Source organism: Marmota flaviventris, chromosome 9 (genome assembly GCF_047511675.1).
Source record: "Marmota flaviventris isolate mMarFla1 chromosome 9, mMarFla1.hap1, whole genome shotgun sequence".
NCBI classification, from domain to species: domain Eukaryota; kingdom Metazoa; phylum Chordata; class Mammalia; order Rodentia; family Sciuridae; genus Marmota; species Marmota flaviventris.
Window position 1 is genome coordinate 12,621,164 of NC_092506.1, and position 17,233 is coordinate 12,638,396.

The following is a 17,233-nucleotide window of genomic DNA, read 5'->3' on the forward strand; positions in this document are numbered from 1 at the left end:
CATACCTGATGGGAATGCAAATTGGTGCAACCAGTATGGAAAGTGGTATGGAGATTCCTCAGAAAACCTGGAATGGAACCACCATTTGACCCAGCTAATCCACTTCTCGGTTTATACTGAAAGGACTTAAAAATCAGCATATTACAGTGATGCAGCCACATCAATATTTCTAGAAGTTCAATTCACAATAACTAAACTATGGAACCAAACTAGGTGGCCTTCAACAGATAAATGAATATATGATGGAATATTACTCAGCCTTAAAAAATAATGAAATTATGGCATTTGCCAGTAAATGGGTAGAGGTAGAGAATATTATGCTAAGGGAAATAAGCCAATCCCCAAAAAAACAAAAGCTGAATGTTTTCTGATATGCAGATGCTAACTCACTCAGTCTCCATTTATTTAAAGTTTGTGATTTTAAATAAGAAATATGATGTGTCTAGGGATCACTCATTAAATGGCATCTCTGATGGTTTAAAGAAGGTAAAATAAGACCAAATCCTATTTCCTATCATACATTTCTCCTTAAATGACACAAACTTAGCAAAACATTTTTGCTCTCTTTTCTAATAATCATAGTTTTTAAGGATCTGGAATGACTTTTTAAAAAGAAAAAAAAAAACAGAAACCAGTCCAACTCTCATGATGTTGACCCAGTTTCCAGAAATCCCTTCACCCAACACATCATTTCATACCTCCCTCCTACTTTCACTTCCTCTACACACTTATACATTATACCAGGGGAAAAAAGAGAAAAAGATGAGACAAATCAGTTTGCTGCATGCCGTGTTCTATCACCCTCAGGTCTGGGAAGGAAGGAGCTCTGCTCAGGAACTCACACTTTATACAGCTTCACTCTGGCCTTCTCCACTGGCACGCCCTTTTCTGGGGGAAAGAAGTGTGCTGGGCCACAGGAACATGCCACCAAGATCTCAATTCCCCAGAATTCACTGCCCAAATAGCCCTGAGCTTACACACAAGGCCTGCCTGAGCCCCACTGAGTCTGTCCTCCCAGGTGTGTGTAGCCCTGGGCCCAGGGGCAGCCCAGGGACAACTGTCTACTGGAAATATAGATGCAACTTGGACACACCTGCACGGGCAGGCCCCATACAATGCAAGTGAGAGTGGGATTAGAGAGAATGGATTTAGCCACATCCATGGACAAGGGAAGGGATTTGCGTGGTGACCATTGCTGGTTCTTACCACAATGTCCCAGAGTAGAACTCTGGAATTCTAAATTAAAATCCGCCTTTCCGGCTCATCATGAAAGTTGGTTGTCCAAATAGGAGGGCAAAACTTATCTTGTTTAACAGTTTTTTCAATTAATTTATAATTTTTACATGGGTCTGCACTACATGTGCCTCCACTTACACCATTAGATAATCAGAGAGACCAAGGAACTGAGGGTAATGGAAGGAAGTGTTTGTAGTGAATCTTGGAAAGTTATCTAAATATAGTCAGAATTGAGGACATGAGTGGAATAAGAGTTAGTAAAAAAAAGGGGAGGGCAATATCATTGGCCCTAAATGTGGTAAGGGCCAAAGTATATTGATAAATTTAGATGAGACAATTAAAAAAAAAGGATGATGCTATTTGTCCCACACTTTGTAGAAATCAGTCTACACTGATAAATTTAGGTGAGCTAGTAAGAAAGGGACAATACATTGATCCTATGCATGGTGGAGGTCAAACTATATATTAAAGGTAAGTATGAGATTATCCCCACACAAAACCTAAACTTCTTAGAAACCTGAAGAATAGTTCCCATCTTGGGGCAGGGGGAGCAGAGGGCAAATTCCCAGGAACCATGGAGGTATCTTTTTTCATGACTATTGGGATGAGGGATAGTTTTTACCTGCCAAAGATACCGATAAATAACATTCAAGGCACAGGAAAACCTTACACAACAAGGAATTATTTGGCCCAAAATGTCAACAGTGTCACTTTTAAGAAACCTAGGCCTTGAATCTTTGCATATTTGCCTTGTCTTAATATTCCCCAGCTTCCATGGGAAACCTTAGTCAATGTGTGTCTCCTGAATGTCTTCTATGGATTGGACCATGTGCTATACAAAGAAATTGTATTGTCAGTGTTCTCCACAGAAACAGTAGGGGAAAGAGAGAGAGACAGAGGGACAGAATGAATGAATGCGGAACTGATTCATACAATTAGGGAGACTGAGAAGTACCACAGTCTGCTGTCTGTAAGCTGCAGACCCAGGAAAGCAAGTGGTATAATTCAATCTCAGTCTGAAGTCCTGAGAACCCGAGAATCCAATGGTATAAATCAATCCAAGGACTTCCCAGGAGAAGTGAGAAGTCCCTTCTAATCTTATATGGCTATACACTCACAGGCACATCAGAAATAATGTTTCATCCAGGCTCCCCATGGCCAGTCAAGTTGACACAGAAAGTTAACCATCAGAGTGTTACAGCTGGATATGAGCTGTCCCCCAAGAGCTCATGTGTGACAATGCAGGAATGTTCAGGGTTGAAATGGTTCGATTGTGAGAACTATAACATAATCAGTGGGCTAATCCACTGATATGGATTAACTGGGTGATTACTTGCAGGTGGGGTATAGCTGGAAGAGTTAGGTCACTGGGGACATAACTTTGCAAAGCACTTCTCCCAGCTTCCTAGCCTTCATGCCCTCACCTGCTTTCCTCCATCACGTCCTTCCTCCATGATTTTCTGCCTTACCTTGTGTTAGGGTTCTCTAGAGGAACAGAATCAACAGGAAGTATAATTATAAAAGGGGGACTAAATAGGTTGGCTTACATGACCAGAAGCTGGATGGTCTACAATGGCCATCTTCACACTGAAGAGAGCTGGGAGAACCAGTAGCTGCACAATCCAAGAGGCTGAAGCCCCAGAACAAGAGGGATCAACAGTGCTACCCTAGTCCCAGACCAAAGGCTTCTGGAGAATCACTGGCAGAGCCTGCTTTGCAAGAGTGAAGAAGGGAGAGTCCAATATCCTCAGACAATTGCAGCAGCAACCAAGAACCCATTCAAGAAGAATTAAGCTTGCATCTGCTGCTGCTTCCTTGTTCTTCCAACTTTTATTCCACCCAAACCATCATCCTATTGGTCAGTGCTGCCCATGCTTAGGGAGAGTCTCAATTTCAGGTGGCTATCCCACATGCCAATCATTCCTGGACACACCTCCATTAACACACCTATAATCCTAGGCATCTCTTAATCCAATCAAGTTGACAATTCAAATTGACGATTATACTTTGGGTCCAGAGCTTCAGGCTCAGCTGACCACCAACTGAACCTCTGAAACTGTGAGCCAAAATAAACTTTTTATCCTCTATGTTGTTCTTGTCAGGCCTTTTGGTCCCTGCAACACAAAGGCTGACTAAAACACAGAGATACAATGCCAATGATATGTCACAAGTCATGAGGAAGTAGATTGACAATATTTTCTAATAGTGCTTAAAAGAACTACAATAGGCAACACAACTCACATATAGCATATAATATGTAGCAATTTTTTGGCAGGCTGAAATTGATATTTGATGTATATCTCTCTGGTTTTTCTCTTGGGCAAAGAAACTCTCTGGACATCATGAACCCTAAGAGAAAATCTTAGCTTAAAAACCACCATACCAAAGACTGCCTCATAACCCTGCTTCCCTAATCTTGCCTGCTCCAATTTTTGACTTACAATTTCTACTTTCTTTTTTTTTATGTTATATGCCCTTGTCCCATCAAATCTGATTTCTCAGGAAAAATAAATCAAACAAAACCAAAGTAGAGTGGAAACGATGATAATGAAAACTAAGTCGAATGTAAAGGACTGATTTATGTCCATCAGGCTGAAAACAAGTAATAAATGTGAATCCTGAAGGTGTAGAACAGGAAACAAAAAAAAATATTTCCTCATTCTCCCTGACCATACCTTTCAAGTCTTCTTCCTGATTTGTCACATTACTTGACAAATACACTTGACCACACCTCCTGACATTGCTCAATATTTGCTTGAGTGAGAGGGGCTGAGACAACTGGAGAAGGAGCTCTCATTGCCCTCTGCCCATCATCCAGCCAAGCCCTCAGTTTTCCAGTACTCTGCTGGAGAGATGAGGCATTCATACCAGCTGCCCTTAGTGGGGCTCCTACTGTTTTCTCTTATTCCAAGCCAACTATGCAAGATCTGTGGTAAGTACAATTTCAGCTAAAATTATTCCAGTGTGATAGTCTTCTGAAAGCTATTATCAGAGCACTCTATGTAGAGGTAACTAAGAAAAGACCCTATATCAGGTCTATGTGTGTTTTGACTCCATGCGGAATGGAAAGGGTAATTAAAAAATGATGAGAAAAATTCCACAAGAGGGATCATAGATTCTGTATTAAACTGCCTGTTCTTCCTAAGCTCCAATCCTCTCTACCACAATACCCCTACCAAGTAACTCTCTACTTTGTTCATTTCCAGTGATGGAAAATTCATGATCTCAGAAACTTTTCAGGATCATAGAAAGTGATCTTCTGATTTTGAAGTGCAATCTATTTCTGCAGTTCAACCCATGGCTTTGGTTTAACCCTTTGTAACTCACAGGAAAAAAATAATGATGATAAGCTCTTTCAAACAATGAGTCTTCTCTCTTGTCATTGTTTATGTTTAGATATTTCAAGCTGCGTATCTTCCATCCTTCCATTCTTTCTATAGGACATAGGTTAGAACCTCGTCATCTCTGAGTATTAGCTCCGGAGACTGCGAAGTTCTATTAAAAAAAAGTAAAGTGGGAGAAAGGAAATCCAGGCATGGGTCTAGTTTGACCCCTTAAGTGGAGGATAATGAAGGCCAATTGTTGAAACACTTGATCTCTTGAAGTCTGGAGTAGACCTCAGGTGTATGATTTCTCTTTTGTGAATCTGTATTCTAGAATTTAGCTTTAAACAAATCCAAGGATGACTAGATTGTGCCATCTGCAGCTACATACTCCTGGTACTCTAGCCAGCAAGAGGAGATCAACACCATAGGAGACAGACTTGTATTCAAGCCAAGGCTAAAACATAGAATCTTCCAACTCACATTTTTCTTCCTGTACTGTCAGTTTCCCTACCGGATCCAGAGAATAGGAGACTTCCAGGGAGGCTTTGAAGTTCAATTCATTGCAAAGAATAATTAAATTTGTCTTTAGTGATCAAGGAAGTTGATTAGAGTTGTTGAACAGGAACTAAAAAGTCTGCTTTAATGCCAGAAAATCTGCTGAACTGGATGCTTCCACAAACCTCAGAAATATGATTCACAATTGTCCTATTATGCCTGCAACAAACTGTGACCTTCCTACAATCACTCCATTCAGATCTTCTTGAGTGTTTATTACAGTGAACAAAATGTGCAAGAGAAATCACATCTCCTGTCTCTAAGTATGACAATAGGAACTCCAGTTGCACTGTAAATAGGAACATATGGAGCATTTTACCATGTGTTAATATCCACAATTTTTAAATGAAGAAACCAAGGGTCAGGAAAGTTACATAACTTACCCATGGTCATAAATTAAGGAGCAAAGAGACCATCAAAAGGTGCTGAACACAGGACTAGTTTTCTTCTCACTGTCTTACCAACCCATGAGACTATATGGAGATGGGAAGAATTTGGGGATATTTCTCAATATTGTAAACAAAATGTCTTATGTTTTAGGTGGCAATTAACTCTACTTATTTTCCTCCAGATCTTTGGGGCCTCTGGATTCTCTTTTACCTCCGCAATAAAATGAACTTCCTTTCATGTTCTCCACTGTAATTTGGGGATATTATAGGCTAAAACTAGAGGACATTCCAAAGGGAGTGTGCTGCTAAGTAATGATCTTGATGCCTGGCCAGTTGGGCAATCAGATAATGCAACTTGGGGGTCAATCATCAATGTAATAGAATTTTTGCCTTAGAATGAATGTTCTCAGGATTAACCCAATAAAGTTAGAAGAAAGAGAAGAAACTAGATAGAAAAAATAGAAAGAGCAATAGATAGGAGTCAGAAGACATGTATTCTAGTTTCAGTTAACCTTCCAATTATGAAAATTTCTTTAAGGACATTTCTCCAGGGAATGATACTAGATATCCCAGGCAGGACTGATATGCCAGTACCGGATTCACAAGCTGTTAAAATACTGAAATACTACAATGCTACTTGTCACAGAAGTAATGAAGTGGAGGAGGGCTCCAGACCCACCTCTGTATTATTTCACCAACAGCTAGTAACTACTGGGTTGACTTTGGTCTGGGCCATAACTATTAGTAAATATTTTAATATAACCCTTGTTTCTAGTCTTAATGTTTTATGAGCATTAATACTGTTACATAAGTTTGCTAAGTTCAGAAACAAAGAGGGTTGTGGACCACAGCTGAGAAAGTTGATGTTAGAGAATCAACCACGGAGCAATAGAAATTTGGATTGGGTTCAAGTCCCCATCAAGGCTTGGTCCAGTTATGTCAATACGGAACCTCCATTTTTAGTTAATGTAAGGGGGAAATGAAGCCATCCTGATCTACCTCATAATAGTATTGCCACATTATTTCTTCCTTTCTGTACTATAGAGGTCAATAAAGAAAACTACTCTTATCTGAACCATCTGTTGAATACAATGATCAATTCAGAATACACAAGCAAAACCCAATCTGCAAATGTCCTGTTGTCCCTCAGCCTTGTTGGAATTCAGGACAAAACCCTAAAACAACAAGTCGAAAGAACTATGGAAGGGAAAGGTGAGTGTTATATTCTATGAAATATTTAAGAAACGATCTACCTATCTAAAGAGATTATCTCCAACAAATTCTAAAAATTACGTGTCCAAAGTACCTCTGATGCATCAGTCCCAGCTGTATAAAACCTGAAGTGACAGTGCCTAGCAGCATCAAATCCACTCACTCTAGAGGTAGGTCATGCTTCTTTGGATCCTTCAGAACCACAAAGTAAAGCAAAATATATAGACTCTTAATATGGTGTTGTAAACTAGATGAGTTTACACATAAGGATATGAACCACAAACAAAAAAGCTCACAGTAGAGCAGCATCTGTGGAACAATAAAAATTTGAAGTGGGTTCAAGTCCAGGATTATCCTTGAGCTAGTCACATTAATACTGAGCCTCAGGTTTTGAGTTGATATAAGGGGGAAATGAAGCTACTCTTTCCTCTTCATATTATTATAATAGAAGTCTGAAAGTTTTGCTACTCTATTAAGACAGAACATAAAAATCAATTATTACTGTCCTAGAAAGATGGCAATATGAAGATAGAAAATCCAAAGGTTTTAGTATTTATCTACTTTTCTTATCTTTTTTTCATCTTTTGTAAATATTGCATGATTTCAAAAAGATCCCATTATTTCATGAAAAAGACTAAGACCTAGCTTGCACTGATACAGCAGAGCCTTAGAAGGCTCTGCTTTGGGGATTAAAAAAAGAGAACAATAAAAATTTTAGTGTACAGTAGAATGGAGAAAAAGAAGTTATAAGCAATATAAAGCCACAAGGAAGACAGGAAGCAAAAAAAAATCACAAGCATGTGTCTCGTTAAACTTGAACACTTTTCTTTTCAGATCTAAATTTAAGCTCGGGACAGCTTGCTGTGATTATACTGGCTTTGGAAGCATGTCATACCACTGGTGAAAACTTTACATATAATGAATATCTGCTCAGTCATCTAGAAAAGAAATTCCAAGACGAAATTGAAAATATGAGTAAGAATCAAATGTTCAGAAACCCTCAACAACTTTGACTTCTCCTCTACTGATTCAGAACTGAATAATGTCCCTCCATTGTGTCCTCCTTCCTCTTCATCCCATTCATCCTGTGGCATCCCTGCAGGTCACTTCCCCCTCTTCCCTCTTTCACTGTGCAACCTGCATTTTTTTCTTTCCAAATTGTGTTCAACTGAGCACTGCCATACCTATGTCAAGGTCTCCTTCACACACACACACACACACACACACACACACACACAATTCTTTAGTCCTCCACGAGCTTGGCTTTTAGACAAATAATGAGTAACACCAGAAACAGCTGAACAACACAGGACACTGAGTTGTAAGTAACAAAGCATCCAAAATTAATATAAGAGCTAAAAGTGGCCAGAGTACTTTATCACTGGGAAAAAAGGGTTGACAGTCACGGCTACTAGTGAAATGCATTATTTTTTTTAAACTCCCACCTAATATATATCCTATTATTTACTAACTTCCTCCAATCCCACCTTCTTTGAAGTGCCTCCAACCCAAGCCTCTCAGCTTACTGTTACAAGTGCAAGAGGCTTGGAGGTAGGAAATCTATGTTCTAGTCGTAACTCTGTAACCAGCTGAATATCTGGATAGTCCTTTAATCTCTTCACTGTTGGCTCTCCTCAGATTTAAAATGAAAGGAGTTAAGTCAGATTTGGTGGCCTTTAAAAGTCTTTACATTTCTTGGATTTGCTCATCCTATGGGTGATCTCTACCTTCTCTTACTTTCCTCTCTTTAAATATACAGAATGACAATAAAGAAAGTAGGAGTGTGTTGAAAGGAGTATATTTACCCAGTACCATGAGTAAATATTTATCCTTTTCTTTCTGCCAGAAGCACACGATGGCAATCCACTGACCAACTTCTACCAGATCAGCCTGGACGTTTTGACTTTGTGTCTCTTCAAGGGGAACTACTCAACCACCGAAGTTGCTGAATTATTCAATTATACAAAAAACTATTATTTGGGTGGTCAGTTCTCAGTAGGTGAGTGTCACTTAACCCAATTCCCTTGGCTCCAAGGATACAATCACCAGTAGTTCTTGCCCTTTGGGGTTTTGTACCAACATTAATCATATTTTTTCCTATCTTCTTTACCCTCAGAAGAGAATATTCTTTGGGGAAAATCATGGATAATGGTTGGCAGTTAAGCCTCTTTCCAGATGTGTGGTACCATAAAAAGACCTGGCTCCTAGTGCGGCTTAATATTACAATCTGTAAAATAAGGATGGAACATGAGAATATACATACAAAATATTTTAGAAAGCATAGAGTTTAAGAAATAAAATTCAAGGCAAGTCATTTAATTTAACACTTCCTCTTTCTCTAATTTACTGAGACAATGTGGACATGTTGGTTGACTTGAACAACACAACCTCTCCTAGGGAAAAGTCCAATATTTTGATCAAGTAAAGGAGAAGAACCAATTTCCCACTGTGTCAGTTTAATCATCCAAAAGAAGACTCCTCTAGATAACTAGTATTGGTGCTCAGCTCCTATGGATCCAGATACATGGGCTCATCTTCATCTAAAAGGTCAAAGCAAAACACCAGTCAGTATTTCTGGACAGAATGTGAGACTTCCCATATTCCTTTTCTTGTAAGAGAGAGAAGGTGCCATACCAAGGAGCAATCAAGCATCAAAGAAAGAGTCCTTATCCTTCCTTATTCCCGTCTTTTGCCTCATCCTGTCCCTTGAGGGGATTTACTGGGGAACAATTCTGTTAACTGCCATTTTTATTCAGTGTAATGGACTGATTAGGAACACACAAAGATATTTCTTTTGTTTTATTATCCTAGATTTTCTCAATTCCCTTACCAATGTGGTTGAAAAGTTGAAGAAAGATTTAAAAAAATGAGAGCAATCAAGATCTAAAAGTGAAAGCTAGAAAGGAAAAAGCAGGCAGAGGATTTCATAAAAATGAAAGGGAGATCAGTAGAGTAGAGATAAGGATGGGAAGGGGAAGAACGGAGGAAATGGGGAGGTTCTGGGCAATAAAATCCTGCATTCCTGGAAATCCCTCCGTCCAAGACAAACTGGAATGGTTGGTCAACCTATCACCAACGTTTTGTTCCCTGACAGATATTGGTGCAATGGCTGAAAATAGACGGGAGATCAGTAGAGTATAGAGATTAGGCAGAGGGAAGAGTGGAGGGATAAGGGAGGTCCTGGGCAATGAAATTGATCAAATTATGTTATGTGCATGTATGAATATATCACAACAAATCCCAAGATTTTGTATAGTTATGATGCACCAGTAAAATAAAACAAAAATGGAAAACTGTTCATGAATATGGACTTACAAATCCATATATGGTTTTATGGCTATAACATAATATGTTATATATGTGCACATGACAACTCAACATAGGGAAGAAATCTTGAAATAAATTTGAGTGCATAGTCCTAGAAAGATGATCAGCCATATCTTGAAATCCTTCTCTGCTGTCATCAATCCGAATGACCAAACATTCTGGTTTTTCCAAATTTGTCCATTTAACTGACTCTAAGTCCTATCTCCCCAGAAATCCCTTAGTCTAAGACAAAGAATGGTTGGTCAACCCATTACCAATGTTTTGTTCCCTGACAGATACTGGTGCAATGGCTGTCCTGGCTCTGACATGTGTGAACAGGAGTCTAACAAATGAGCAGATCAAAGCAGAAAAGAATTTAACAAAAATTGATAAGTGTATAAGGTTCCTGGTAAAAAAAATTCTGTCTGAGAAAAAAGAAAATGGTCTCATTGGAAACACATTTAGTACAGGAATAGCTATGCAGGTAAGTCAGAGGGTAAAAATAGGAGACAGAAAAGGGAGTCACAGAGAACAATACCTTGATCCCTTATTGTTGACCCCTAAGATGATGATGATGATATTATTATTACTATTATTATTATTTCTTTTTTATTACTTTTTTATTTATATGACAGTGGGATGCATTACAATTCTTATTACACATATAGAGCACAAATTTTCATATCTCTGGTTATATACAAAGTATATTCACACCAATTTGTGTCTTCAAACATGTACTTTGGATAATAATATCCATCATATTCCACCATCATTGTTAACCCCATACCTCCTCCCTTGCCCTCCCACCCCTCTGCCCTACCAGAGTCCATTTATTCCTCCCACACTCCCTCTCCCTACCTGACTATGAATCAGCCTCCTTATATCAGAGAAAACATTTGGCATTTGGTTTTTTGAGATTGGTTAACTTCACTTAGCATTATCTTCTCTAACTCCATCCATTTACCTACAAATACCATGATTTTATTCTCTTTAACTGCTGAGTAATATTCCATTGTGTATATATGCCACATTTTTTTATCCATTCATCTATTGAAGGGCATCTAGGTTGGTTCCACAATTTAGCTATTGTGAATTAAGCTGCTATAAACATTGATGCGGCTGTGTCCCTGTAGTATGCTGTTTTTAAGTCCTTTGGGTATAGACTGAGGAGAGGAACAGCTGGGTCAAATGGTGGTTCCATTCCCAATTTTCCAAGAAATCTCCATACTGTTTTCCATATTGGCTGCACCAAATTGCAGTCCCAACAGCAGTGTATGAGTGTATCTTTTTCCCCACATCCTTGCCAACACTTACTGTTGTTTGTATGCAAAATAGCTGCCATTCTGACTGGAGTGAGATGAAATCTTAAGAGTAGTTTTGATTTGCACTTCTCTAATTGCTAGCGATGATAAACATTTTTTCATATATTTTTTGATTGATCGTATATCCTCTTCTGAGAAGTGTCTGTTCAGGTCCTTGGCCCATTTATTGATTGGATTATTTATTTTTTGGTGTTAAGTTTTTTGAGTTTCTTTATATAATCTAGAGATTAGTGCTGTATCTGATGTGTGTGTATAGTACTAGTAGGAGGAGGAGGAGGAGGAGGAAGAGGAGTATGTTTCCTACACTATTTTTCTTACATGATTTCCCAACACCATCTGAAATATATTCTTTTCACCTTCAATCTTTACCTTTTCATATCCAATGCTTTTATGAAGCTTTTCCTAACTACAATTTCTTTATGAAATTAGAAATTTTGCTACAACCTATCTTGTTGTATCACATGTAATTTCACACTTTACCACATACTGTTGTTTTGTGTGTTCATCTTTCTTCCAAATTATGTTACTGCTGCATTAGTAGTGATAGTAGTAGTAAATAGTGTCAGTATTTGTTGTGTCCTATTAAATAAATTAATGCACATAACATCATGAGGAAAGGATTATCCTAAACAGGAGCATGAGTCAGAGTGTCAGTAAACTTGCCAAATTTTATAAAGCCAGAAAGTGTTATGGATGGGGATGGACCTCAACAGTTGTTCTCAAAACTCACTCAGTACCTATACTGTCATGCACACATTCCTCAAGGTCTGGCACTTTTTCTACATTCTTTCATTGACTTACTGAACTCTAAGTGGTAGATACAAGAATAGAAAAAAAAGAAGGTTTGAAGGGAAAAAACGCAGAGTCATTAGGATGAATAGTTATTTGCCAGGCTGACGTCGGGTGAGAGGACTTTCAGAAGCATCCCTTGGGGACTGGTCAAAATGCAAACACTCTCATCATTTCAAGGCCATGTGCTCCCCATTCCTACCTTAGGCCTTTGCTCATGCTGCTCCCTCAGCTCAGAGTCCCCTCCTCTTTCCTCCTTCCAACATGCCTCATACTGCCAAGCTGCCAAGGCTCACCTCCAATACCACCTCCTCCAATGAAGTTTTCCTCAGACTCACTACATATATGTGAAACCCTCTCCATTTTTGAAAGACAATGTCACTAGGCACTTCTCTTAGGGCATTCATTTAGGGCACCTTTTACAATAGTTTGTTGATTATGTTTATTGAGTGCATCTTTATGATAGGTATTATTCTAGAGCTAAAATACAGGAGTAAATATGGCAGAGAAAGTCTATTTTCAATGGAATCATTGTACCTTGCATTACACAATTCCCCTGCACTCAAACTAATCTATAACCTTCCATATAGTGGGAAAGATAACTTAAAGGTGCTTCCTATGTTGTCAATGTTCAGTAAATTCTTACTGAATTAGTTAGGTGCCACCTTCCACCCTATTTGAAGTGTCTCTGACTCTTTCTTTCTCACTAGGCCCTCTTTGTGTCATCAAAGTATTATGAAGAAAGTGAATGGAATTGCCAACAAACTCTGAATACAATATTCAAGGAAATTTCTCGGGGAATGTTTGATAATCCAACTGCTGCGGCCCAGATCTTACCTCCCCTAATGGGAAAGACCTACTTGAATGTTACAAACTTTCCTTGTGTCTCTGATTTAGGTATAAGCACTGAAGGAAGGGTAAACTCTTTTGCCTTTCAGCCTAACACCCAAAGGATGTGAGAGGCAGGAGTCTTTAGGGACTGAAAGTGAGAGGATAAGCCTCTAAGCCATAGAAGTTTCTAGACAGAATTCAGTTCTCATTACATCATCAGGAATTACAACCACCTGAGGACTTGTTCTCAGGGTGGCAGACCTTATTCTTGATTGAAACATAGATAAGTGATGTCTGTCTTCAAAGAGATGTTTTCTGATTGTAGATACAGAAATTCCCATCCTAGACAAAGCATCATTCCCATTCTAAACGAAGTATAGAAGGTGAATATTATATTTCTGACTTTTCATTATTCACACAATAATTTCCATTATTCCTCTGTGAAAAAATACATGGTTGGAAAGAATATGGCAGTATTCTTAGACAAATGTAGTATGAATTATTTATTCAAACAGATTATTTTGAAATAAGGTAGAAAGGAGTCATTTTCTTCTATCTCCCTTCATTCCTGGTACAGCCACTTACGGATTTAGGGGCATTGGGCAAATGTTTAACCTCTAAGCTAAAGTAATTTCTAATGTAGAAAATGGTAACACTACCTCACACAGGTTTTTGTGAGAACTGATTGAGCTAATTCATGTAAAATGATTATTGCAATGGCTGGCACTTAATATGTTCTTAGTAAATATTAAGAAATAAAAAGAGGAAAGATAAGCATTGCTGGATTCTGTACCAAAGGGGAAAAAAATCAGGACTGTCTGGGGAAAACGGGCATTAAGCCAACTGAATTGTTTAAACAGCTGGGAGCTGAGCCCAATGCCAGCATTCACAGGCTGGGTAGTCTCTGTTTTCATTTCTGTTTAGTCACATGAGAGATCTTCCCCTTGATGACATTTGCTCCTTGTAGCAAATTCATCTCTGTATAAAGGAAAGGAATCCTTAGACAGGGGTAGAATGGTATGCAAACTCTGACACCATATTTATTCTTCTGCATATCTATCTCTGCTTTTCTGTCTCTGTCAGATAAATTCAACATTTCCAATGATGCACCTGACTCTAACACACCTTCTAACTCATCCTCATCCATCCTCGTCCATTACTCTGTGGTAATCAATGAAACATATCCTATCAATATCACCGTGCCAAATGGTTCAGTCTTCCTAGATGTGATGAAAGAAGCTCAAAAACAGAATTGGACGGCATTTCGGTATGTCTGACCATAACCTAATGCTAATGTATTTACTGTAATTTTGAAAGACTCATTAAGGTACATCTGTACCTGAATATAAAGTGTATTTAAGACACTTCTGTACTGGTACTTTTGTTATCCATGTATACCTCACAGCAGGGTTTAAAAATACCTATTATATGCTAGGAAGATTATTTCACCTCAAAGCACATAATATGTATTAAGTTAATGTTCACTTAATGAATGAATGAATCCCAGGATTCTTTCTTTTTTCAGCAAAACTTGAATAAATAGAACCTTTTATATCAGACATCTGTGTCTAGAAGAGTGGTTCTTAACTACTTTTGAATCAATGACTCCTTTGAAAATCAGATGAATGTAATGAAAGCTCATCTCAGAAAAATTAACACCAAAAAAATTGACATTTCAATTGGTAATTTCACAAATGCACTTAAGTCTCTCCATTTCCCCCTTTCAGGAGATGTATGGACCCCTAAATTAAGGTTCCCTGGCCTAGAGAGGTCAAATAGCAAATTTAAGATATTTGTGCCCCTGAAAAGTATGATTTATTTGACTCCTTAAATCTAGTTGAAAGTTATTTATTGTGTCTAGCAACATGTACTGTAGAGAAAATCTGAATAATTGTGTGTGTGTATATATATGTGTAATATATATATATATATATATATATATATATATATATACACATATATAATAAATATATTTAAAAGACTGATTTCAAGAGCTTCCAAGCAGATAATGAAATATGACTAAGGAATGTGAAATAGATAACAACCTTGTCATTTTGTAATACACATCACATGAAATATCAATCCTTCCTTCCTGATTGTCTTTTCTAAAAGAAAACCCACTAATTTGCAGTGCCTTGAGGTTAACATGAGGTTAACACTTTCTTCTACTTCTCCAGTATCTTCAACAGGTACTATTCCAGGGTGGAAGGTTGAAAAAGTTAATTGCAAAGTGTGTATAATGGCAGTGGGGGAAGACAGAGCCATGGGCATCACATTGTCACTTTGACAGAGTGTGAAGTGCCTGCATCAGAATCCCTGGACTTTTGATAAAACCTGCAGCTTCCCGGTCCCCAGCCCAGACCTAAGAATCAAATAATCTGAGTATAGGGCCAGGAAATCTGTATTTTGGGTTACATCTCCAAGTTATACTTAAAAACATTAAAGGGTCTCCTTTGAAAATTCTAAATTCTTATAACTCATTCACTGTCCCCACAGTTTCACAATGGAGCAGAGCGCATGGGGCCCCTACATTACTTCTGTCCAGGGTCTGTATGCCAGCAACAATAAGAGAACCTACTGGGAACTTCTGAGCGGAGGCAAATCATTGAGCCAAGGTAAGAAGAGATGTACCAAGAAGATCCATGGAGTATAAATGCCCAAAGTTCTCAGATGGGAGGGCATAAGCTTTTGTTGGAAATGGGCCAAAGTGTTGGGCAAGATGGCATCCAATGGATTCAGTGGTCAAATCTTTTGACCTCTCTTTCTTCCTCTTTTCAGGAGTTGGTAGCTATGTTGTTCATAATGGAGAAAACTTGGAGATTCGTTGGAGCAAATACTGATAAGCCCAGACTTTCCTCTTATGAATGTACCTTTTGGAGTGGAATTCTATGAAGAAATTAGCCCAACACTCCCCCCTCCAATTCAATAAAAGATCAATGTCTGTACAAGAAGAGCATGTTCTAATCAGTTAATTTTCAAAAGGATTTTATAAGTTATTACAGGGATGATCACCTAAAGAAGAATAGATTAGACCACATGTCCAATAAGCTGGGTTCTGCTCAAGCTTCCCCAACTATCTGGAGGATCTTCGGCAATTGGGGAAAATTAAAGTCTACATCTAGGGCTGGGGTTGTGGCTCAATGGTAGAACATTTGCCTCACATGTATGAGGCACTAGGTTTGATTCTCAGTACAACATATAAATAAATGAATAAAATAAAGGTCCATCAACAACTAAAAAAATTATTTAAAAAATTCTAGGGTCTAAAGTTGCAGCAGCAATCATGAGATCAATGAAAAGCTCACAAGGAGACATCTCTCTGAAGAAAGCAAGGGAGGAACCCAAGTGTCATTGACTTCATACAGGCAGTGAGTAGAGAGAAAAACTTGTGTGGAAAAGGAAACATACAGGAGAAATCAGTCCATAGTTTGAGGAACAATACTATCACCTCCTCTGTTTGTCTCCCTTGGTTCCATTTGTTCTTCCCCCACATTTATTTTCCATTTAGTTCCCCATAAATTCACCCTAGTATTCATGTTAAATATGCATGCAAAAAAATCACATCTGATCAGTAGTGGAAAGAGAATAGCAGGAGAGAGGAAGGGGAGGAAAAAAAATCACCTCTGATGTCCATTTCCACCAAATTAAAAAAAAAAAAAACATTTTAAAAAGGGGGTGAAAGGTGTCTAGGCAGCATGAACTGAATTGTACTGTATACCAAGTACCTGAGTTGCATACAGATACAGTCAGGAGCCAGAAGTACCTTTAAGATGTCAAAAGGCTTCAGTCTACTGTCATATATAATTAATAAGAACAAATAAAACTTTTTTAAAAAAAAAAGATGTCAAAGGGTGGAAAGTGTTTCACATATCACACAAATAGCCCATTTCAAGTAACTCCCAGAAGAAAGATATCCTCAGGTAGAATCAAAATATTTTAAATTACTCCTCATACTTTCTTCATGATAATCTTCCTCTCTTCCACCTGCGACCCTGCTTCATAGAGGCTGAACCCTACTCCTACATACCACTTTCTGATACTGATTCTCAACTCTCAGTTCAACTCTCCCCTGTCCTCTTTTCAGGAGTTGGTAGCTATGGTGTTCATAATGGAGAAAACTTGGAGATTCCTTGGAGCAAGAGGGACACATGTCCCCATTATTAGACTGCAGTGGATTCTATCCTCTTGCTACTGTGACTTACCTTGAAAGCAACAGTAGAGACAGGAGAAAGGTGTAAGACCTTCCAGGCCCTAGTGGTGCTGCTAG

General features: G+C 38.4%; 1 protein-coding gene across 1 annotated transcript; it reads left to right on the forward strand.

The window, feature by feature from the left end:
* Positions 1–3,995: 3,995 nt before the first annotated feature.
* On the forward strand, positions 3,996–15,917 carry Tcn1 (transcobalamin 1). The gene is made up of 9 exons (XM_027944593.2): positions 3,996–4,168; positions 6,551–6,718; positions 7,553–7,693; positions 8,565–8,717; positions 10,321–10,508; positions 12,846–13,032; positions 14,050–14,233; positions 15,463–15,581; positions 15,745–15,917. Exons 1-9 carry the CDS (start codon positions 4,090–4,092, stop codon positions 15,804–15,806), a joined length of 1,281 nt encoding a protein of 426 aa, XP_027800394.2. The 5' UTR covers positions 3,996–4,089; the 3' UTR covers positions 15,807–15,917.
* Positions 15,918–17,233: the final 1,316 nt, after the last annotated feature.

Bases quoted from the DNA above. Each gene is read 5' to 3' on its own strand.
- Tcn1 (XM_027944593.2), top strand. From the start codon at position 4,090: ATGAGGCATTCATACCAGCTGCCCTTAGTGGGGCTCCTACTGTTTTCT. The intron at 6,719-7,552 runs GTGAGTGTTATA...TTTTCTTTTCAG, and splicing joins AAGAACTATGGAAGGGAAAG to ATCTAAATTTAAGCTCGGGA. The intron at 10,509-12,845 runs GTAAGTCAGAGG...CTTTCTCACTAG, and splicing joins GTACAGGAATAGCTATGCAG to GCCCTCTTTGTGTCATCAAA.